General features: G+C 41.0%; 1 protein-coding gene across 1 annotated transcript in view; it reads left to right on the forward strand.

Moving 5' to 3' along the window:
• PHEX (phosphate regulating endopeptidase X-linked) overlaps nt 1–24850 on the forward strand; it is a 225337-nt gene that overhangs the window by 74345 nt on the left and 126142 nt on the right. The window contains exon 11 of the mRNA XM_008154575.3: nt 1207–1335. Within this exon, the coding sequence (XP_008152797.1) occupies nt 1207–1335 (129 nt within the window). The remainder of the gene's footprint in view (nt 1–1206; nt 1336–24850) is intronic.

Genomic DNA, 24850 nt, shown 5'->3' on the forward strand with positions numbered 1-24850 from the left:
AATATAATATTGAATTGCCAAAGAAAGTTGTAGGGTCATTCTCTCTAGAGGTTTTAAAAATAAATTCATTCCTTCCCTCTGAGAGGGGTTGTGTGACCAGAGAGTAGAGGAAGAATAGATGAACTTAAATGTTAATCCCATTTGCCTTGTGCCAATAACCTGGGTCTAACATTGTTCAAGGGACGCCTCCAGCCACCATTCTCGGGGCCTCCCTTCCTCACTGCCTGCCTTCACTTTACATTTTGAGTGCCCCGGACTCTCAACCTCCGAGTGCAACTAAATAATATTTATTTCTTTGCTTTCATCCCCAAGAGTAAATCTTTGAGCCTTGCAAGTCCTGTTTTGGAACTTCCTTACTTGTTTGTAAATGTTTTCTTATAATGATTTAATTGGGACAGATGGGAAAAACATTTACATCTGGATTTTCCTTGCTTACCAGCGTGTTCTTTGCTATGACACAATGTAGATATGCTTCCTGGGCTGTTCATGCTGGGCCATGTTCTCCAGGTCTGCCTTGTGAGTTTCTGCCCAGAACAAGGAAACCCTCGCTGGGCAGGAACTTGGATCCCCTATTGATTCTAGACCTTTCTTGGTGGAACTTAAGTTCTCAGTAGATAGTAAATATTCCCTGGACATTTGGACAGAATCCCACCACATCCCTGTAAACTGCAGAAAAGCTATGCTATTGTCTAGATCCTTTGTTTAATGGGACAAATTGGAAGGGATGGAGAATTACATTATTTTCCACTGTCAAATGTTTTTATTTGGTTTTAATCCTCATTCGAGGATATTTTTCCATTGATTTGTAGAGAGAGTGGAAGGGAGAGGGAAAGAGAGAGAAATATCGTTGTGAGAGAAACAAATCGATGGGTTGCTTTTTGCACACCCCGACCAGGGCCCAGGCCTGGGAGGAGCCTGCAACCAAGGTACATGCCCTTGACCGGAATTGAACCCAGGACATTTCAGTCCCCAGGCCGATGCTCTATCCACTTAGCCAAACTGGCTAGGGCTTTATTTAGTTTTAAATATAACTGGGGACAAGCAGAATTTTTTTTCCATCTGATTTTACCTTTGGCTCCACTATCAGACACATGTATATGGGTGGGGTGTGCACTGTTTCATAGACTGTTTTCTTCAGGTTGATTTGTTTTTCAGCCATAGGTTTTATCCAAGCGAAACTAAATCTGTATTGATGGTCTCCCGCAGGTAATCCAGGGGACGACAACTTTATTGCCTCAATGGGACAAATGTGTCAACTTTATCGAAAGTGCCCTCCCTTATGTTGTTGGAAAAATGTTTGTGGATGTGCACTTCCAGGAAGATAAGAAGGAGATGGTAAGTGCTGCTCCCCAACTTAAAGCCAGTGGCAGCTAACCAGATCTGACATGGATATGGCCATCAGGCTGCAATTGTCATATTGACTAAAAACTCAAACACAGAACGTAATCACGAAAATGAGGAAAATTTCGAACTGAGAAAAGTATGAAATCAAGCTACATAGAGTCAGAATTTTCCCTGGAGAAATTAACATGTGCGAAGTCAATGCTTAGGAAAAAAGGGCCTAGATAATTTTATGATTGGCTATTTGAACTGTTGTAATTACAAAAGGTAGGGGTTTTTCCAGTCAGGACTCTGTTTTAGAGATGAGGAAGCCAGAGACCCAGAGATGAAGTGATTTGCAATATATTTTAACAATTTTTAAGTGGCTTAAAAGAAAGATGCAGGTTTGTTCTTCCTTATACTGTTTTCTAAAAACTAAAGGGGTGTGACACTTATCTCACAGAAAACATGTTGTGTCTATTTCTTCATAAACTTAAAAAGAAACCCTTTTATTCTGGAAATTTCTAAACATATGAAAGTGGAAAGAACAGTGTAATGAATTTCTAGGTACCTATGGTCCCTGGCTGTTTGTAATTTTTTAAAAAAATTTAATAAATCTTTATTGTTTAGATTATTACAATTGTTTCTCCTTTTCCCCCCCAAAGCTCCCCTCCACCCGGTTCCCACCCCACCCTCTGCCCTTACCCCCCCCCCCGCCCCACTGTCCTCATCCATAGGTGTACGATTTTTGTCCAGTCTCTTCCCGTACCCCCCACACCCCTTTCCCCCTGAGAATTATCAATCCACTCCCATTCTATGCCCCTGATTCTATTATATTCACCAGTTTATTCTGTTCCTCAGATTTTTTATTCCCTTGGTTTTTAGATTCACTTGTTGATAGATACATATTTGTTGTTCATAATTTTTTATCTTTACCTTTTTATTCTTCTTCCTCTTCTTAAAGAATACCTTTCAGCATTTCATATAATTCTGGTTTGGTGGTGATGAACTCCTTTAGCTTTTTCTTATCTGTGAAGCTCTTATCTGACCTTCAATTCTGAATGATAGCTTTGCTGGGTAGAGTAATAATCTTGGTTGTAGTTTCTTGCTATTCATCACTCTGAATATTTCTTGCCACTCCCGTCTGGCCTGCATAGTTTCTGTTGAGAAATCAGCTGATAATCGTATGGGTGCTCCCTTGTAGGTAATTAACTGTTTTTCTCTTGCTGCTTGTAATATTCTCTCTTTGTCTTTTGCTCTTGGCATTTTAATTATGATGTGTCTTGGTGTGGTCCTCTTTGGATTCCTTTTGTTTGGGGTTCTGTGTGCTTCCTGGACTTGCAAGTCTCTTTCTTTCACCAGGTGGGGGAAGTTTTCAGTCATTATTTCTTTAAATAGGTTTTCAGCGTCTTGCTCTCTCTCTTCTTCTGGCACCCCCAAAATTCTGATGTTGGTACACTTGAAGTTGTCCCAGAGGCTTCTTACACTATCTTCAAATTTTTGGATTCTTTTTTCTTTTTGCTTTCCCGGTTGAGTGTTTTTTGCTTCTTTGTATTTCAAATCTTTGACTTAATTCTTGTGTTCCTCTAGTTTGCTGTTGGGTCTCTGTATAATATTTTTTATTTCAGTCAGTGTATGTTTAATTTCTAGTTGGTCCTTTTTCATATCCTTGAGGGTCTCGTTGAATTTATCGGCCTTTTCTAGGAAATTCTTGAAAAACCTTATAACCGTGCTTTTGAATTCTATATCCAGTCGTTTGTTTTTCTCCATTTCTTTAGTTTGTGATCTGTTTCTTTGTCTCCGCATTTTCGCTGCTTCCCTGAGTTGGTAGGGTGGCTTTGTGTGCTAGATCTCCTATATGGGCCAGTGGGTCAGCCTCCCAGTTACCTGAGGTGGACACTCTTGGTGCACCCCTTTGTGGACTGTGTGCACAGTCTTGTTGTAGTTAAGCCTTGATTGCTGTTGGTATCACTGGGAGGAATTGACCTCCAGGCCAGTTGGCTGTGAGGACCCACTGTGTCTATAATGGAAGAACTGCTGCGCTGGAGACATGCTTATGGGGCAGGACTTGCTTCAGTAGGGCTTTGGTGCTCACTGAGTCTGCCTCTTGAATGTGTCACTTATGGATGTGAGTAGTTGAAATCTGATGTCGTCTCACACTGACCACTAGATACACTAGTGTCTGGATCTCCAATGGGGTGCAGGTCAGCTACTGTCTGAGGCCACCCAACAGGAGCTACAGTGAGAACTACAGTTTTCTCCTCTTTGCTTGGGGTTTGGAGGTTTTGGAGCTGTCTGACCAGAGCTGCAGTTTGTTTGGTTAAGCTGAGATAGGGCAGGCCATTTATATGCAAAAGCCGCTGAGCGGAGCTTGGGTGGGTTTGTAGATTGTGCGGGGCTAGGTTTCAGGGAGTCACTAGGCTAGGGCGTGGCAAACAGCGATGGCTGCCAGTCAGCCATCTCTGTGTTTCCGCGTTTCCAAGTCCCCGCGTCCCGCGCCCCAGCGCAGTAAACAATGATTGCTGGGCGCACCTCTGCAAGAAAGTCACTCTCACTTTCCGACCCGATGGCTGAGAGTCCAGCTTCTCCCCGTAGGAATTTGGGTCCCCCGTGTGTCCCCAGAAACTGGAGTTCAGAGTGATTGGGAGCTTGTCTCCCTTTGGGTTGAAAGAAGCAGCACACCCAGACACCCGCCACCAGCCCAATTCGTGTGCCTCCGTACCTCAGCTTTTCAGCGCTTGTGCACATCTCAATGCTCTTTTCTCTTTCCTTGTAGTTGTAGAACTTCCACTCAGCCAGCTTTTCTGTGGTTCTGGGTGATAGACGTTTTGTCTTTTAGTTGTAGTTTTGAAATTGTTGTGCGAAGCAGCAGTTTAGGTGTTTACCTATGCTGCCATCTTGGTTTCTCTCGGCTGTTTGTAATTGATGCAATGGCATTAATGGCCCAGCCAGATACATCTAATAAGAGGTGAGGTTTAGTTTCATTCAGTCAGTCAAAAAATATTTTTGAACACCTGTTGTATGTCAGACACTGTTCTAGGCCATGGGATACATAAGAGAACAAAGCAGACCTCACTGAGTTGACATCCAAATGGAAGGGGGGGGGTAGACAATAGAAAACACAATGTATAAATTAACAGGTGTGTTAGAAGATGACAATAACTCTGGAAAAATGAAGAAGGAGCTAGGGTAAAGAGGAATCAGGCATGCTAGAAGATGTGGGTGTGTGGGTTGTGTTGTAGGATTAAATAGGATGGTCAAGGAAAACATCACTCTGAAGATGACATTTGTCACAGATTTGAAGGAGGTGAGAAATTAGGTATGGCAACTATCTGGGGGAACAGTGTCCAGAAGGAACAGCAAAAGCCATAAGGCAGGGTTGTGCCTGGAGAGATCTAGGAATAGCAGGGAGGTCCACAAGACTGGAGTGGGAGGAATGGAGGTGAGAGAAATAGACTCTGAGCTCAGAGCAGTAATAGGGATAGTGGCATTTTGTAAGGCCTGTAGGTCATTGTAAGAATGTTGGCTTTACCCTGAGTGAAGTGGAGATCAAATGCAGGCTTTTAAGCAGAGGCCTGATGTCACCTGACTTATGTTGAGAGGATCACCCCGGCTGTTTTGTTGAGAAGAGACTATAGGGCATCAAAGATAGAAGCAGGGAGGAGCTAGGAGACTGTTGGAAGCAATAGGCCAGAGATGAAAGTGGCTTGAACTAGGTGGTAGCAGTAGGAGTGTGAGGAGGGGTTGGGTGCTGAATATATTCAGAAGTGTAGAGTAGATTGCTGACAGATCGGATGAGGGATCTGAGAGTAAGAGTTTTGAGTCTGATTAAGTGGAAGTATGGAGTTGTTAATTGATAAGGGGAATACCGTGGGAAGGCCAGGTTTGGAAGAGGAGATCCTGAGTTTAGTTTTGGCCCTATTGAATTTGAGATTTATTAGACTTCCAAGTGAAGATGTCAAGGAGGCAGTAGGGTATATAAATTTTGAGTTTAGGATAGTTTTGAAGGTTGGTGGGGAGAGGAGAAGGTGTGAAATAGTTGTCCAGGGGAGTGGGAGAATGAGGAAACTGAAGAAATGCAGTATGGCTGCCTGGAGGCAGTAAAGGTCGAGGTGAGTTTGGAGGTCATAAATTTAAAGAGATTCCGTACCTTGGCAGTGTGTTCTTGTTCATCTGTTTCAGCTGTGTTGGAGGAAGATGTGTATTTTTAAAAAATATTTTTTTATTTATTTGAGAGAGGAAGGGAGAGGGAGAGAAAGATAGAAACATGATGAGAGAGAATCATTGATTGGCTGCCTCCTGCATGCCCTATACTGGGGACTGAGCCCGCAACCTGGGCATGTGCCCTTGACCGGAATTGAACCCGGGACCCTTCAGTCTGCAAGCCGACGCTCTATCCACTGATCCAAACAGGCTAGAAATATTTTTTACAAATGGCATGAAGCAAAATATCTAGGCATGATTAACTAATGTAAGGGAGGAAAAAATTATTTTCCCTCTATCCTTTTAGGTTCTAAGATCCCCCATAATGAAAGACCAGTTAACAGGAGAAAAACAAACAGAAGTTTAGTAACATGTATACCTCCTGTATACATGGGAGGACCCAGAAAGATTAAGTCCCAGAAATAGGCCAAAGCACCACCTTAAATACCATCCCCAGCTAAAGACAAAGATGTTGGAGTGGGAGGGGCAGTTATGGGAGGTGACCAGGAAAAGCACAGTAAAGGAAGGTAAGTTTGTTGTGCAGATCTAAGTCCATGCCTTCTCTAGTGATAAGGGTTTCTGGAGACATAGTCATCCTTTTCTTCCTGGTACACAGAGGCAGACACCCTTACAATGGAGATTTTCGTTGCAAATGTTAATTTCTCTCACAAAAAGGTAACTTCTGTCTTTTTAGAGCTTCTCTTGTGTCTGGGGCCTCTCAAAACTAATCAACCCCAAATAATTACTATCACAAAGAGGCATATTTTGGGGTGGTAGATTTTGCTCCCCTTCACTAATAACAGTACATTATAGTCAACCATATACAAATATATGAGCAGCTTGGATGCAGGTTGAATTTAAAGGCAAACAGCAGCTTGAATTTAAAGTCAAAGAGAAAAGAAAGTCTGTTATGCTATTTCACATGGTTGGTATTATGGGCTGCTACATGATAATACCAACTGGTTGGTGTTATGTGTTGATATGTATGCATAACTATGTATTATGTGCTGAAGTTCATTTTGGAATGCCATAAATCTAAATGCATTTACCTGGATTTTTTATGTCTTTTGATACTTCGGAGAATTATGTTTGAACTCAATTATGTTTGAGATTTTATGTTTGAACCTGAAAGTCCTCTTATTGCAAATAATTCCACTGAAGAATTGATGTCTTATTTCAAAATGCTCAATATTCCCATTGTGTGCTTTCTTTCACTCCTTGGTTGGAGTAAATGTGTTGAAATTTATCAGATAATCACAGTGGTAACATAACCTCTTGGAAGGATATAAAAACAATTAAGGGGCAATGGGGGTGTTTTTTAATGTAGTGGGACTTTTTCATGTTAGGGTATGACATTCTAAAACAAAGTTGATTTTGGCATTCCTATCCTCACCCCCCTTATTTTGATGTACATGGGCATGGAGGTAGTGTGATAGTTACATAGATACTCATCTATTTTGCATAAATTTATTTGCATTCCTTAAGCTGAAGCTGTTTGCCTCAGGGAAAACTTAAATTGGAAACTTACATGAGAAATATCTGGCTTTTTATACCCTGCTACAGGGCTCCCATCCAAGAACTACCTGGAACTACTGATTTATTTACACGAAAAATATATTTTATTGTTAGCTACAGCCCAAAGAAAAAGAAAAACAGAAAGATCCCCAGTGGGACAAATTCCAGAGACTCTAACTCAGACGGAAGGCTGCCTTTGTTTTATTTACAAAAATCTGTTATTAAGCAAATGAACACAGTCAGAAGGTTAAACTTCAGGTACTTCTCAAACTCTGCTGTGTACAGGAATCACAGGAGGATCTCATTGCATTTAGCAAGGATCTTTTTAACTTGGGTCTGGGGTAAGACCCACGAATTTGCATAACAAGCTCCCAAGTGATGCTGATGTTGCAATTCCAGGGATACTTGGAGTAGCAAGGCCTTCACATCATTCGTTTGCACAGTGGTGGGCAAACTCATTAGTTGTTATGCCCAGTGTTCAGGATCCCCAAAAACCCACCAGGAAGGAGCCGAGCCCGATGCAAAAGCAAGAGAACTTTTATTCGTGCTAGCACGAGCTCCCATCTCCAACAATCACCGCTGCTACGGAGGGAGAGAGAGAGAGAGAGAGCTTTGGGAGAATAAAGATTTTATAGGGGGTCCAAAGCAGTGGGCGGAGGGAACGTTCGTGGCCCCGTTGGGTCAGGGGTCTGGTTACACAGGGGCACTGTGCAGTTTGCCTAATTTGGACTGAGTCCACTTCTCTACATTCCTATTGGCAGGTTTATACAACTGTTACATTCTCGCGGTTTACAGGGAAGGGCAGCAGGAAGAGTTGTAGAACGGCGGGTAAAGAAATATTATAAAAGTAACAGAAAGGGCTTCATGGAATCAATCTAGTTTAGCTCTATCATAGTCAACAGCCAAATATCAACAGTACAACGATTGAAAATTCTTTTGAGAGCCAAATTTTTTAAACTTAAACTTCTTCTAATGCCACTTCTTCAAAATAGACTCGCCCAGGCCGTGGTATTTTGTGGAAGAGCCACACTCAAGGGGCCAAAGAGCCGCAGTTTGCGGACCACTGCATTTGCAGTTAACCACTAAGAAACCCTGTCCTGGTGATTCATGTGAGCAGGGCAGGCTGCTGAGTTGGACAGCAGTACTTCTTTTACAAAAGTCCATTGCATTAGTGCAAGGAACCTCTTCAGTTTTCAGATTTATTGGAGATCACCCTGCCGGCCACCTTCCAGAGGGGGAAAGGGAAGAGAGAGAGAGAGAGAGATTGAGAGAGAGCTTGCCGGGGTGAGAGTGCCTTTTAAGGGGAGGGAAAGAGGGGACAGGGCTTAGGGCACTCAGCCCACGCTGATTGGTGGTTTCATGTAAGGTACATGGTTAGGGGCCTAGGGATTTAGGAATTGGGGACTTATATGGCAGGTGCTGATTGGTGGTTCAATGTACAGTCCATATAAGGTGTTCAGGAATGTCCGGCTGCAGGTAGAGTTTACGTCATGCTCCGTCCATCAGTTGAGGGAAGGGAGGATCTATCACAGATCATTGAAACTTTTCCCTGATTCAAATTGGTTTAAATGGACTGCCCCAAACCCTGTGTGAGGGCCTCCAGGCCTCTATCCCCCAACTATTTAGTTTTCCTTTGAAAACTGGCACCTAGGTTCCTCCAAGGGAATTCCTGCTTCTCAGTATTTCTGTTCCTATAGCCTCCGAATGGCAGGGTTGCTTCTGGTTAGCACCCTTTGTCATAGAGTTTGGGGGAGAGCATTTCAACAAGTAATTAATATAAAAGTTATTGGTGTTATAGTTTATATACTTCATTTCATACTAAGTTTTTGAAATCCCATATGTATTTTATACTTGTAGCACATCTCAGTTTGGATTAGCCACATTTCAATTGCCATGTATGGCTCTTATATTGGACATGTGGTTACCATATTGAACAGTGACCATCTAAAGAATTGAAGAGGGATCTCGTGAGTTCAGTGTAGCGGAGCTCAGTCCCTGAGTGAGCAGGTGCTAGTAGCCAGGACTGGGAAGGTGAGGTCCTTGGTTCCTGACCTGCTAGGTTTCATGAAGGACTCTAATATCAGCAGGGAAGGACTCAAACAATACTGGGATTCATAGCCTGGGAATAGGAGTGGGAGCCAAGCTGCTACTTGATGAAGATGTTTCAGGTTCTCTGGCATACCAGCTTAGAGGAGGAGGGGAATTCCAGAACCTACTCTGATGTAAGCATCTTGGAGGCTTGGTTCTCGTTGGATCAGGGACTGGGTTGGGTGGAGTCTGCAAGTTCAAGATGTTTAGTGCCTGGGAGGTGCAAAGGACTCATTCAAAAGCCAGAGGATCCAAGCTCAAATACCCTCAGAGTCAATTAGGAACATTAAATAACATACATGAATAAAGCTGTCTGGGTATCAGCAAAAACCAGGGCAAGTCCAACAATGAATGGTAATTGTCTCTGGGGCTCGGTGTCTGGGACACAATAGTAATGGAGAGGCATGAATGTGCTACCCACCGTTCAGCTCAGGCTGTCTTGTTGCAGATGCCCATTGAGGGTTACTAGGATTCTGGAGTGTTTTTTTGTTTTGTTTTTTAGAAAAGTCAGAAATATGTATTTTTATGTGAAAACTCCCACATTTTAAATCTTGGTCAATACTTTGGAAGCCAAACTTAATATATCCTGGGGAATACAATTTTGTGCTTTTAAACACTAACATTCTCTTTCCAATCTTCAGAACTCCAAATCAGGACCTTGTATGTCAGTGAACTTCTTTAATTTTTTGTTATTTAGTTGAAGATCATGCATAATTTTAAAGTATAGCATATTAGCTGAATGTTGAACACATTGTTTATGTGGAAAGTTATACACAGGGTATGAAAGTGGGACTCCTTTAGTGAATCCATGATGTACTGTCACTGTAAATAGAGATGTTGCTCCAGTGCCACTGTGACACACCCTGATCTGTATGTTCATGACCTCTACATGACTGGAGAGAGGATTAGGGAGGGGTATGTGTGTGCATGAGGGGAAGAGGGATGTCTAAAGTTATTACCTATAATTTTTCTCTTCCATTTCCTTTTTATTATTAACTAGGGGCACGACATTCGTGCATGGGTAGGGTCCTTAGGCCTGGCTGGCGATCAGGGCCAATCAGGTTCCCCGCCTCCCCGCCCCCCTGCCTCCTCCTTCCCTTGCTCCCTCAGTGCCCAGCTGCCAACACTGGTCGCCTGCCATGTTCCGTACCACCCCCTGGTGGTCAGCGCATGTCATAGAGCAAGCGATCAAACTCCCGTTCTCCCAGTTGAACTCTCAGGGGGACACTTTGCATATTAGCCTTTTATATATATAGAAGATGAGAATTGATATCTGTAATATGTGATAGATATCCACATCCATGGAAGGCAGGTGAAGATTCCAGTGATGGCTGGGAAGGGATGGTCTCCATGGGCCTAGTGTGACTGATGGTCAGGCTATAATGTTTTAAAAAATATGGCAATGGTAATAAAGTAGTTAACTTTTACTGAGGTTTAACTGAATGTCTGGCACTCTTCTAAGTGCTTCCCATAAGTTAATTCATTCACTCCTCACAATGGATCTATAACTGCTATTACTGCCCCCATTTTCCAGATGATGAAACTGAGGTTCAGAGAGTAAATTTCCCAAGAACATACAACCTGAAAATGGTTTAGGTAGGTTTAAGCCCAGATGATCTAGCTTTAAGCCAGTGCTCTATTCCCTTGCTTCTCTCTAAAAAAACACTAGAATTTTCACCATTTTCATGACTGTAATGAAGAGACCTGTCATAATGAGGAGACTCAGCGGCTTTTTTAATAATTAATTCACCTTTATCAGGATATTATTTATTCATATATTAATATATTATAAAAATGAAAGACACACATTTTTCTATTAGCATTTTAGAGATAGGAAACAGTTGGAATAGATTTTGCTTCTAGTATTTCAATATTTTAAAGAGAAATACAGTTGAAATCTTAATTCAAGTCCAACTAGTGGACATTGCATTTTTATATTCCATAATTTTCAGAAGAAACAAAAAGAAATAAGTTGAATATCAGAAAATTCATCTAAGAGCAACTTTCTAGGTATATTTTTGGCTCAGTCCACACACTGAGTTCAATTTCCAGTATTTTCTACATATATCATTATGAGGAGTGATCCTTGATATTTGGCATGGTGACCTAAGGTTTTTCATCAAAAAGTCTTTTAAAAAAGTTTAGATTTTTCATCAAAAAGTCTTTTAAAAAAGTTTACCATCCTTTAGTTACTAAGGCAAATGTGAAATTGTCCAAGAACAATTTTCTATTAAGTGTTGAAGCAAAAAAAACAACAACAACAAACAAACCACAGATGATCTTTCTGCTTTAACTGTCATTTCTAGAAAATGCAGTGAAATTGGAGCTCCCATTTAAACATTTTCGCTGAAGCAAGTTATTAAAGCTTATCATTTTATTTCATGATAGTGTCCCAAACTACTTATCTTTATTCATATATCTCAGTTCTGCCAATAGGCATTTTTTTTTTTGCTGCTCCCTCAAATTTTTTGTGTTTTTGTTATAGGGTGAACCCTGTTAAAGAAAAAAAAATTCTGATACTTGTTAAAATGCTAAGGAAGACTTTATTCAGGACTATTGCAAAAGGTGTGAAGACTTTCACAGTAGGGGAAAGAGGTTGGATTCAACAGCTGGGGATTTATGGCCAAAAAGCATATTTGAGGGGATCAGTGGATGGAAAATTATTAAGAGGAGACATCAAGGATCAGGGGACTTTTGCTGAAGGCAGGCCAGAGTGCTCAGATATCAAGGGGGTGGGGTTTGAGGAGTTTGACCAAATAGATATGTATGCTGCTCAGTTATAAAGGGTAGAGGATTCTCTCTAAACTGACTTAATCAGGATTCTTGCTAAAACTGGGCTGTGTAGGCCTGGCAAGGATAGGATGGAGGCCAAGGTCAAGGCCTACTAAAGAAGAGGGCTTAGCCCTAGCAGGTTTGGCTCAGTGGATAGAGCCTTGGCCTGTGGACTGAAGGGTCCTGGGTTCACTTCCAGTCAAGGGCACATGCCCAGGTTGCAGACTCCATCCCCAGTAGGGGGCGTGCAGGAGGCAGCCGATCAATGATTCTCATCATTGATGTTTCTCTCTCTCTTTCCCTCTCCCTTCCTCTCTGAAATAAATAAAAACATATCTTAAAAAGAAGAAGAAGAAGAAGAAGCGGGCTTAGCCCTGGTTGGTTTGGCTCAATGGATAGAGCGTCAGCCTGTGAACTGAAGGGTCCCAGGTTCAATTTCAGTCAAGGGCACATTCCCGGGTTGCGGGTTCGATCCCCAGTAGTGGGTGTGCAGGAGGCAGCCGATCAATGATTCTTTCTCTCTTATCATTGATGTTTCTAGCTCTCTCTTCTCTGTCCTCTCTCTGAAATCAATTAAAAATATTTAAAAAAAAAGAAAAAGAAAAAAGGAAGAAGGCTTAGAGGAATCTGGCTAAAGTTTAGTCAAGGAGAGTCTTTGTCAACCCTCAAATCAAAGCTAAAGTCACTGGTTTCTTATACATTAAAACATTCTGTATGTATACAGAAGGTTAATCTAGTTGTCGAGGAACAAATCTTTTATTACACTTCAGATACAGACTTTACTAAGTGAAGAATTAAAACTTTACTTACTGTGTAAAACAATTCTCTAATGTCTCCTGTACTCTAGTAGCTTATTCTTTTCTCTTTATGGTAAAGACATTGTTCATGTCCTCAAATAATGAAATAGATGACCTACAGTATCTTCCAAGTTTCTGAGCTGCTCTGGTGAGCAATTCCTGTAGTAATTCTTATCCCAAGAACAGGTTTCTCCTCCCACCCCATACTGCTGCAGCTGGTGCCGAAGACTTAAGTACCCACATGGGTCCAATTGCAGTGGTGGAGTTTGAACTTGCAACCTCCATACACTAGGAGTTCACCTCATTAGTGAACCAAGATAATTGAATTGATGTCCTGCAATTAATATTCAAGTTCTCCCATTCCCCCACTCACTGTTTCTCTCAGTGGTTGAGTAAATGAGATGTAACTCTTAACGTTGATGGCAGAAGTCACATGAAAGTCAGTGTCATTCATTATAGCAATGCTCTGATATGAAAGGGTTCTTTGTTCCCTGTAGATGCTGGTACTCATGAGGATTGGTCTCAGGATAGCCATTCTCCACAAGTCATGCAAAGAAAGGATATCCTCTCTGGTACCAAGTGTCCCTGTTTCTGTTTGTCTAGTCTGGTGATGGGCAACCTTTTGAGCTTGGTGTGTCAAACTTCGCCAAAAAACTGAGCATAACTGGGGTAGTGTGTCACTTTGAGGAAAAAACATTATTTTGCAAATGTTTCATCCTCAGGAGCAGCAAATATTTCATCCTCGGCATGCGGCCGTCTCAGCGGCCACATGTCATCAGAAATGGCTACGTGTGTCAGTGCTGACACGCGTGTCATAGGTTCGCCATCACTGGTCTAGTCAATGGTATCAGCTACAATGTCAAGATCAGTTTCTCTGGGATTTGAATTTTAAAGGTCTTTAAATATAGTTATAAGATATTGACATATAGAAATTGCATCCGATTTTCTGCAAAGTTGCGTTAGCATCTCATATCCCAGCTCTACTCTTATTAATTTGGGCAAGTTAGTTAATCTCTTTGTACCTCTGTCTTCCTGTATAAATGGTACAGGAGTTTCTGCTGCTAAAGTAATGCTGCATAATGATAAATCACAAAACCTCAGTGGGCTTTACCAATAAACAATTATTGCTGATACACCTGGAGTCAGTTGGGTTCGCAAGGGCAACTCTGTTTATTTTGGCAGGCTTCTCGAATGTCTGGGGGTTGGCTGGTCTAGGTTGGCTTCAGCAGAGGTGATCTGGATGACTCGGCTCTGCTCCAGGTGTTTTACTTCCCTCAGCCTGGCTAGCTTGGGCACGCTCTCATAGCGATAGCAGAGGTGCAAGTGAGCAAGCAGAAAACTGCGAGGCCTCTTGAGCCCAAGCTCAGAATTGGCATAATATCATGTCTGCATTCTGTTGACTAAAGCAAGCCACAAGGCCAGTCCAGATTGATAGAGTAGGGAAATAGACTGTGCATTTTCAGTGGAAGGAACTGCAAGGCTACACAGCCAAGGGTATGGATAAAGGAAGGGGTATAGAATTTAAACCTTCATTAAACAATTAGATAGGGATACAAAAGTACAGTAGTCTCCCCTTATTTGTGGGGGATAGGTTTCAAGACCCCAGTGGATGCCTAAAACCATGGATAGTACCGAACCCTATATATACTATGGTTTTTCCTATAGCATACCTGGGGAATATTTTGGGTTTAGTTCCAGACCACCACAATAAAGTGAGTTGTAATGTTTTTGCTGGTGGAGGGTCTTGTCTTCAATTTGTAAAAAGGGCAGCATCTGTGAAGAGCAATAAAACAAAGCACAATAAAATGAGGTATGCCTGCACATACATAACTGGTAAAGTTTAATTTATAAATTAGTCACAGTAAGAGATTAACAATAACTAATAATAAAATAGAACGATTATAGCGATATATTGTAATGAAAGTTATGTGAATATTCTCGCTCTCTCTCATCACCGATCTGATATCTAAGACACCTACTAAGTGACTAATGGGTGGGAAGCATATATAGTGTGGTTCCGTTGGACAAAGGGATGATTCACATCCTGGGTGGGACAGCATAAGATTTCATCATGCTACTCACAACAGCACACAAATTAAAACGTATGAATTGTTTATTTCTGGAATTTTCTATTTAATATTTTTGGACTGTGGTTGACCACAGGTAAATGAAATCACAGAAAGGGAAACAGTGGATAAAGGGGGATTACTGCACCTACCTCATTGGTTTACGGTGAGGACCGAGTGAGATAATTTTCACAGAAGGCTTTGCACAATGCCTGGTGGATAGTAAGTGCCCAGTGAATGTCAGCTACTGTTATTACTGTGTGTCGTGCTAAGATTAATCATAAGGAGATAATTGATATCATCAAAGTCATGGCATAAACTGTGACAACTCTTCTGCACTGAGAGCTCATCTCTTTCTAATGTCTCTTAGAGTGAGAGTGAGGAAGGTGCCTGGGGTTTTTGCTGTTCCTAGTCCTCCGTACATGCCCATGTAGTAGTTTTCAGTTGGGGTAAAGATCCTTTTAATGCTAGTGCCCTACACGTTTCAGAACCTGCTCTATCATTTAATACTAAATCTGGTTCAGAGAAGAATCTCATGAAACTACTCAAGGAGTCAAATGTAATTTCCATAACAGATCCAGGTTTCACAACTCTCCACTAAATCTCATCACAAGAATGTAATCAGACCCCAATTATGACAGTTCTTTTTAAGCAACCTTTGATAAAATGACACCCAGCTCAACAAATAGTTTAGAAATCTCATTGGAATGCTCTTGAAATAAGTCTGGACACTACTCTTGCCTTGACCTTGAGTATGCTTCTACAATGACAGCACATTTGGTCCACCTTTCTTGTTTGTTGTCTACATCTCTGGCTAACATAGGACTCTGTTGCCTTTGCCACATAGTCTTGTCAAGCATATCCGATCAGATCTGTGGACTGCAAAGACCCTATACTGGAAATTAATTCACTGGAAGAAAGCATTTATGCCCTCTAACAGAGCTGAAGTTTTGAAGTGACCAGGCAGAATTATTCTGCTCAAGGGAGTTTACCCACAGCCCAAGTCCTGATCATTATGAGACCGGTTGACTTCTAAATTTTATTCTGGTCTTTATTCCATTCCCATTCAGATCATGGAAAGTGGGAAACAGGAAAAGATGAGTTATGAAATTAGAATACAACCTATCTGTTCATACCCAGTAAATAGGATTTTACTTCTTATTTCCTCCACCCCAGTCTCAGGCTTTTTTTTAAAAAAATATTTTTTATTGTTTTCAGAGAGGAAGGAAGAAGGAGAGATATATAGAAATATTAATGATGAGAGAGAATCATTGATCGGCTGCCTCCTATACACCCACTATTGGGGATGGAGCCCGCAACCAGGCATGTGTCCTTGACCCAGTCTCAGGCTTTTTGATAAAAGGACACACTAAACTTTTGCACCACCAAACTAGCATGCTTTATAGCATGTCTGGGGCTCAAATAACCTGATATCCTTTTTTTCTTTTGCCAACATGATTTTTCTTTTGCAAACTAGCTATGCAAGTTTGTTAATCCTGACAAACTGGTATGATTTGTTTTATTAGCTCGCCTGGCTGCTAGAAACCTCAGCATTTTCTACCTATCCTTAGTTTTTCTGAATTTACCACTTCTCCCACCTCAATATGGGCCTTCTTTACTTCTTATTTTAGTGCATTATTATATCTTTATCAAGAATCAATTCAAACCCATTTTATAAACAGAGTATGTAAATAGTGAGTAAATGAATATTTAATATTTATTGGTACATTTATTTATTTAATGTCTCTATTTCTAGTAAATTGCCAGAAAGAAAACTTTTAGGGACTTCCCTCAGATTGTAGTGTATTTCTTCAGGGCTAGCCACATAAATTAATGATAATGATTTTCATTTTTCACATTCACTAATCAAGTGGTTATAACTTAAGGAACATTGCCCTGATTAAGACAAGAGGGATACCGGAGAATTTTTTATTGTTCCTCACCCGGATATCTTTCCATTGATTTTTAGGGAGAGTGGAAGTAAGGGGGAGAGATAGAGAGAAACATCGATGTGAAGAAACACATCGATTGGTTGCCTCCCACGTGAGCCCCGAACAACGCTGGGGATTGAGCCTGCAACTGAGGTACGTCCCCTTGACTGGAATCGAACCCGAGACCCTTTGGACTGCGGGCCGATGCTCTAACCACTGAGAAAAACTGGCTAAGGCAGGAGAATTTTTAATGTTAGGTTTTATTAAGATATTACTTATAATTTCTAAATTATTAAAGAGGAAAATCTATTCAGCATTGTCTTATTTAAGAATTTCATTAAAATTACATTATTTTAAAATTAATACATGTACTCAACCTTGAAGATTTTTCTTTTTCTTCTTTTTTAAGAACTCTATTGTAATTGGTAGGGTGTCCTCTGTGTTTCTACCAATTGCCAGTGGAAATGGGCTTCTTGGGGTACCATGAGGAAAAGATTTTATGGAGGCCCTCATAGGAGGATGAGGTATAGTGGAAAGTTTTATTTCTGTGAAATTAAACTCCTGTCTTTCCCAGGCCCCACCTCCCTCCGTCCTGCCATAGAAAAGCCCCATTTTGTCTGCAGCAGGGATAAGATCAAAGCCAGTGCCCAGAGTTTCTGCTCCATATTTGCACAGTCCAGTCCAGCATCTGGCCAGGATAGCTTGTGTTTCCAGCTGCAGTCCATTGCATGTGGGCTTCTAGGGTCACATGGCTATGGAGGGAGCGTGGGCGAGTACAAGGAAGCAGGAGTGAAACTAAAGGAACAAGAGAGTGAGAATTCCTTTGGGGATTATGGCTCCAGCCCCTCTGGGCAATTGTCTTTGTTCCCAGGTTAGACTGACAAGCACCTCTACATCACCTCAACTTTATGTCACATGAGCTCATCTTCCCCTTTGTTGAACCCCTTCTTCCAGTGATCTGCAGGGAGTCTGAAATTGCAAGTTCCTGGTGAAGCTGCCCAGATGGCCATGCTTATAATATCTGGCTTCCCTTCACATCTGTTCTATTATTAAATGAATAACTAGCTAATTACAATGATAACACTATCAGTCTATGAGTATTTCCACCAGATATATTAATATATATTTAAACTATTCTTAGCCATCTGTCCTATACCATGCTGGAATCACCAATTTCAGAATGGACTGGGCTAACTTACTGAATCATTTGATTTCCACTAAAGTTTATATTTGGAATAACTGCTGGGATAACTGTTGTACTTTAGCATATCTACATATATAAAAGCCAAGTGTCCAGAACAACGGAACAACCAGAACGACCGGTCGCTATGGCACGCACTGTGATGGCCAACTGGCCTGAATGGGTAATGGATCAACCCCCCGAAACCTCCCTCGGCCCCTCCCCCTGGCCAGCCCCACCCCTGATTGGCCCCCCCCCCGCCCCCAACCTCTCTGCCAGTCCAGCCTGATCGGCCCCCATCAGGGCAGGCCAGCCAGAACCCACCCATGCACGAATTCGTGCACCAGGCCTCTAGTGTAAACAATATTTGATTAAGTTTCACTTATTTGCTGTATATCCACTGGAGGTTATGAAACCATAAATCAATTTGTATTTATTGAGCAACTGCTATATATATTATGCGAGAGATGAAATCATATCATGTGAAAAATACGTGAGACACAAAATTGTAAAACTGACAACTTTAAGTTCACAGAACATTGTAGGGATGGAAAAATGAATTTTCCCTCTACCTTTTCAGGTTCTTGGCTGAGACCCTTCTGTTCTTAAAAGATATATTAACAGAAGAAAAACAAACAGAATTTTAATAACATGTACACCTCCTGTATACATGGGAGAGATCCAGGACAATTGAGTAACTTTTCAAAATAGACCAAGCCTCCACCTTAAATACCATCCCCAGCTAAAGACAAAAGAAAAGATATTGAGGGGGGAGGGAAGCCAGTTATGGGGGGGGGCATGAAAAGCATAGTAAATGAAGATTGTAAGGTTGTAATACAGATTTAAATCTTTGCCTTCTCTAGTGATAAGATCTTATTTCTAGATATTGAGTCATCCTCCTCTTCCTAGTAAAGAGAGGGAGATACCCTGACAAATGAAGATTCCCCTTATGAATGTCCATGTTCAGAGCTTTTCCTTTGTCTTCTGTTTCTTAACAGTAATCCTTATGCCAAAAAGGCATATTGTGGGGTTGCAAATTCTGATCCCCTTCAACGCTTTAGAGTTTGCTTATATATCTATGATCTCATTTGATCTAAATCATGATCCAAATAAATATAAATGGCAATTAAACACACACCTATATTCTGATTATATGTCTAACAGATTTCAGAGAAGGCACTGAATGTGTGGGCTTAAGTGTTTGGGATTCATGCCTATGAGGTAGGATCTGAAGGGTCCTAGGTTCAATTCCCGGTCAGGGCACATGCCTGATTTGGCCACATAGGATGTCTTTATTGCTAGAGACTGTACTATAGTCTATTAAGCATGCAGTAATACTATGTCTAAAAACAATGTTACATATCTTAATTAAAAGTACTTTATTGCTAAAAATGCTAATGATCACCTGAGCTTTCAGTAAGTAGCAATCTTTTTTGCTGGTGGGGGGTCTGTGAGATGTTGACGAAAATGCAATAACTGTGAAGCACAATAAAGCAAAGCGCAGTAAAACAAGGTATGCCTGTATTGGCATACGTCCCTTCAAATGCATTAATTGAACCATCTTGACTCTTTATAAAACACACGCAGTTCCTATATCCATACGATGGGAAAAAGGTTAAGGAGAGGTCAAAAGAGAAATAGCAGGTGAGACAATTTGTAATTTTCTAAGATAGAAGAATCTCATTACACAAAACCTTTGATGGAAGCATAACAGGTGCATGCATATGCATGTGTGTATGATGTAGAACACTATGGGAAAAATCCTGGGGTACAGAGAATGAGAAGGGGAACCAACTTTTAAATAACACTGGTTGAGGTAAGGAAGTAACAACTGCCCATAGACCAATCAAATGAACTGTATTTTCACAGTGTAAATCCATAAAATCAGAAATAAATAGATGCCTAACAAGTTGTTGCTTTGCCTGGAGGGTTGTTATCCTGAATGTGACCGATTTTATCATAACAACACTTGGGTTAATTTTTATATGTTACATTTTAACTTTTGACTCTAAATAAATATTTTTCTATGGATAACTTCACCCTATGACTTCCACTTTAAGTAATTTCTATTAATATTATATGTTGCCTTGTTGGAGCATTAGGTCAAGGTTTGATGAAGTAATACAATTTCTTTCTCTTTATGCATTTTAAAATTATAGCAGGCTTTTGCTGCCTCAGGGAACATGACTTGACTGAAGGTGATATTATTATGTGATGCTGTAGAGTAGTTTAAAGATAAAAATCAGAAGTGTTCAGTGGATTTATCTTTGTAGTTCCAGCATGCTAAAATCATTATTTCTCTTATTTGTATTGACATGCCAACTAATGACATTAATCAGCTTCAAAGATTTTCCTCGTTCTTGAAGTCTGCTGGGGTAGTTCAGCACCATTTCACAGAAATTTTATATAATAAGTCTGTAAAGTCTACAAAAAAGAGAAAGTTGAGAACCTGTGATGGGGCCTGGGGCGAGGGGTGGTGGTGCCTGAGAGGATGAGGGCAGAGAGTATTGAGGCTCATGGAAAAGCAAAGAGGGAAGTGATCACTATTTGGGTTTTGACATTGATGAGAGGGCCACAAAGATGTTGAGTTACCAAAGAATGGATATTTAGGGAAGACACAGGTGGGCAGAAGGGCAAGAAGGAAAGGAAGAGGTAGAAAGAAGCTGCATATGAGTCAGCTGTTTATTACTCTTCATCCTGGCAATAGGCTGAAATCTTTTTGCCTCAGTTTTTATTTACATTTGGCACGCCAGTCAGCAGTGTACAGAGAGAGCATTGAAAACTTATGCAGAATGCTTACAATGTTAGTTAATTTGATAATCATTATAATGCCCAGGAATGGCATTTAAAAATCCACATGTAAGAGGACCCATGGCAATCCAAACCTGTGTTGTTCAAGGGGCATCTGTGTTCTTTGGATACCGTTCCCTTTTACCCTCTCATGGTTTATTCATGTCTTTCACTCCCATATTTTCAGTGTTTTCCTCCTCACTGGGTCAAATCAGTATCTTTTTTTCCCCAATTTTAAAAAAGACATTTTTTAGAGTGTTTTACATTTACAATAAAATTGAGAGCAATGTGCAGACATTTCTCATATACCTTCTGACCCCACACATGCAGTCTACCGTTATCAACATCACTTAACAGAGGTGCATTTGTTTACCAAAGATGCACCTACACTGCTACATCGTAATCACTCAAAGCCCATAGTTTACCTCGGGTTCACTCTTGGTGTTGTACATTATATGAATTTGGATAAAAGTATAACGACATATATCCATAATTATAATATCAGACAGAGTATCTTTACTGCCTTAAAATTCTTTGTGCTCTGCCTGTTCATTTTCTCTCTCCACCCCCAACCATGGGAACCACTGATTTTTTTTAAATTATCTCTATAGTTTTGCCTTTTCCAGAATGTCATATGGTTGGAATCATGCAATATGTAGCTTCTTCAGATTGGTTTCTTTCACTTAGTAATATGCATTTATGGTTCTTTCATGTTTTCTTATCATATGATAGTTCACTTATTTTTATATAACTTTTGTATTTTTTTAATTTTTAAAATTTATCTTTATTGTTGGAAGTATTACAGATGTATTACAGATGTTCCCCTTCTCACCTCCCCCCATTGAACTGACAAACAAAACAGATGGAGAGAACTGGAAGCATGTAACAGACTGAGGATTCTCAAAGGGAAGGGGGGAGGGAAGAGATCAACCAGAGAATTTATATGCATATATTTTTTTAAAATTTATTTTTTAAATCTTCACCCAAGGATATGTTTTTATAGATTTTTAGAGAGAGAGGAAGGGAAAGAAAAAGAGAGAGAGACATCATGTGAAAGAGAAACATGGATTGGTTGCCTCCCTAACACACCCGACTCGGGATCAAACCCACAACCTGGGTATGTCCCCTGGTCAGGAATTGAACCCGAAACCATGTTCTACCCAACTGAGCCACCCAGCCATTTATTTTTAGTACTGAATAATACTCCATTGTGTGGCTATACCACAGTTTATTCATTTAATACCCACTGAAGGACATCTTGGTTGTTTCCAAATTTTGGCAATTATAAATAAAGTTGCTATAAACATCTATGTGCAGGTTTTGTGTGGGCAGAAATTTTTCATTCCTTTGGGTAAATACCAAGGAGCACAATTGCTGCATCCTATAGTAAGAGTTTAGTTTTGTAAGAAATTGTCCACCTGTCTTCCAAAGTGAATATACCATTTGTCTTCTCATGACCGAGAGTTCTGTTCCTTTACATTCTCGCCAGCATTTGGTGTTGCCAGTGTTGTGGATTCTAGTAGGTGTATTGTGGTATCTCATTGTTGCTTCAGTTTGCATTTTCCTGATGACGTGATGTGGAGCATCTTTGCATAGGCTTATTTCCCATTTGTATGTCTTCTTTGGTGAGGTGTCTTTGGTCCATTTTAAAATCAGGTTTTTTTTTTTTTATTGTTGAGTTTCCATTGCTATTTAAATAGTCAAATCTCTCATATGCTCAACAACCACACAGCAGCAGCAGTAGCAGCACTAACAAACACGCACACAACCCAAACCCAAAACCCACAGACCCCTCTCTGAACCCTACAACCACTCCTACTCTGTCTTTGCTTTCTCTCCGACTTGCTGTCTTCTCTTCTCATGTCCTCTTCATCCCACTGATGTATGGCTTCTGTCTCCAGCCCATTCTCTTTCCCAGTCTTAGAAAATGGCAGCAGGATCCACTTAGTTGCCCCCACCTGAAATCTGGGAATTAATATGATCTCCCCACTTTCATCACCTCTCCACATACAAATTAATCACCCAATTCCATTAATTTGATCACTGAACCCCTCTCAAGTCAATCCATTCACTTCTTTCCATCCTGATTGTCCCTCTCTAGTTTGGGAAGATACTGCTTTTCTCTTTATGTGAAGGTGATGGCCTGGATGATGTGAGTTGCTGCATGATGAGGTCATAAAGACTAAGGGGTGCTGGTAGCTGCACAGGCGAAAGATCCAGCCCCTGGAGACTTCCTTGTTGTTTTAACACCGTCCTTGTGTGGGTTTTCTGTTTGAAATGTTTGCTTATGCATCTCTCTGTTGTTCCCTCCCATTTCCCTAGCATTTTCCTCGATGTATTAAAGACACCTCTAGGAGTTCTAAGCTCATGACTGTCATTTAGCGCTGTGGTGAGGTCCTGGCTCTGACCCTCCCTAGCTGTAAGAGCTGGAACTATGGACTGCTTTGACTTTTATTTCCTTATCTGTAAAACTAGGGGCCCAGTGCACAAAATTTGTGCATGGGGCGGGGAGGGGATTCCCTCAGCCCAGCCTGCACCCTCTCCAATTGGGGACCCCTTAGAGGATGTTCGACTGCCAGTTTAGGGGCATGGCTGAATAATACTGAAGCCAGGAGAGAAAGAGAGAGGCAACAGCTGATCAACAGCTGCCATGGAAGCTGAGGATCAGACCCTGCCTCTCTCTCTGCAGGCCTCCCTCTGGGCCTGATCTGCAGCCCCCTTGGCAGTCAGTGCTGGGTCGCTGCACCGGCACCAGTGCATCAGTGTTGGGTCGCCACAGCAACCCAGCACTGACTTCAGGTGTTTGGTCGAGCCTTGGTTGTTATGGACCCTGGGTATTTATATATATAGATAGGTGGTTTTCCCTAGAACACTGCATCTCCACCCTGTGTGCACAATCACCTTGGAGCTTTTAAAACTCCCAGCACCCAGGCTTCACCCAGACAGACCAATGCCATCAGAATCCTGATGCTCAGGCCTCAGGATTATTTAAAGCTACCTCTAATGATCCCTATGTGCAGACGAGATTGAGAATCAGTGACTTAGTAATTTTAAAGGGTCTTAGCTCTTCTGTCATTTCATGTTTTTATCATGCCCCAATCCCAAGTTGAGATTTCTCTTTTAATGTTTTTACTAAATTGGGAAGAAATAGCTGTGAAGTTCCCCCCTCCCTTTTCCATCTGCTATTTGTTCTTATTTACATACGATGGAACCTAGCCCACTGATTTACAGCTCTGGTTCCCTTACAACTGTTATTGAACTGAAAACATAGCTGAAAACTTATTAAACAGAAAAAATTGTTTTGAGCTTTGTGCTGACAATTCATTATAGAACCAAGGGAATATCTAAACTTTTTCCCTTCTAGAATTAATTCTAAAAATGGATTTACAACCCCATAGTATCAAATGAAAAATTTAATTCTGGTGCTAAACCCAGTATGTGTTCTTTCTTGAGTCTCCCATTGAGAAAACTGGAGCATCTCAGAAGGAGAATGGGATTTCGAGAAGTTTACATCCATAAACAGGCAGGGCCTCTGAAGTTAAGTGTTAGCATCTCCCTCCCCCAGTCCCCTCTGCTGATGCACAATCACACTCGGAAGAAAAGCCAGGGAAAACACATCATGAACATGGGTGTGGTCTCACTGATGAAACACTTTGGGACAGGTATTTCAGTAGCACCCACCCCTTAAACCTACCATTTGAGATTTGAAATAACATAAGATTTTTTTTTTGAGCTGAAAGGGAGTAGAGAGGAGAGTAGGAAGACAACAGAGAAGAGCCAAACATTTGGTTTAACCACTGGCACTAAATTTGTAAAGAACTGGGGTTCTGACATAAGTGTGATTTATATTGGAGGTGTATACTTGGGGGTGCTAGTTCTCCCTGCCTGTTTCTTTGTTAACAGTATCTCTTTCAACTGTTCACTCACTTTATTCTGCAATACCTGTCTGAAATATACAGCCCAGGCCTTTGCTTCTCTCTCTCAAACCTTATTAAAGGTAGCAACTATTGAACTTAGTTGCTACCTTGATAAGGATGGGCTAATAATTGTTCTCATGGAAAGAAATGGTTAATTATCTCTAGCAGTGGGGGGAAAAGATTTTTTCTAGGAAAGGTAATGTTGCTAGAGCATAGAGTCAAGCTGAAAGGAGCCTCTTTCCCACCATGTTGAGCATTGAACTTTCTCATG

This window comes from Eptesicus fuscus, chromosome 1, assembly GCF_027574615.1.
Source record: "Eptesicus fuscus isolate TK198812 chromosome 1, DD_ASM_mEF_20220401, whole genome shotgun sequence".
Lineage (NCBI taxonomy): Eukaryota > Metazoa > Chordata > Mammalia > Chiroptera > Vespertilionidae > Eptesicus > Eptesicus fuscus.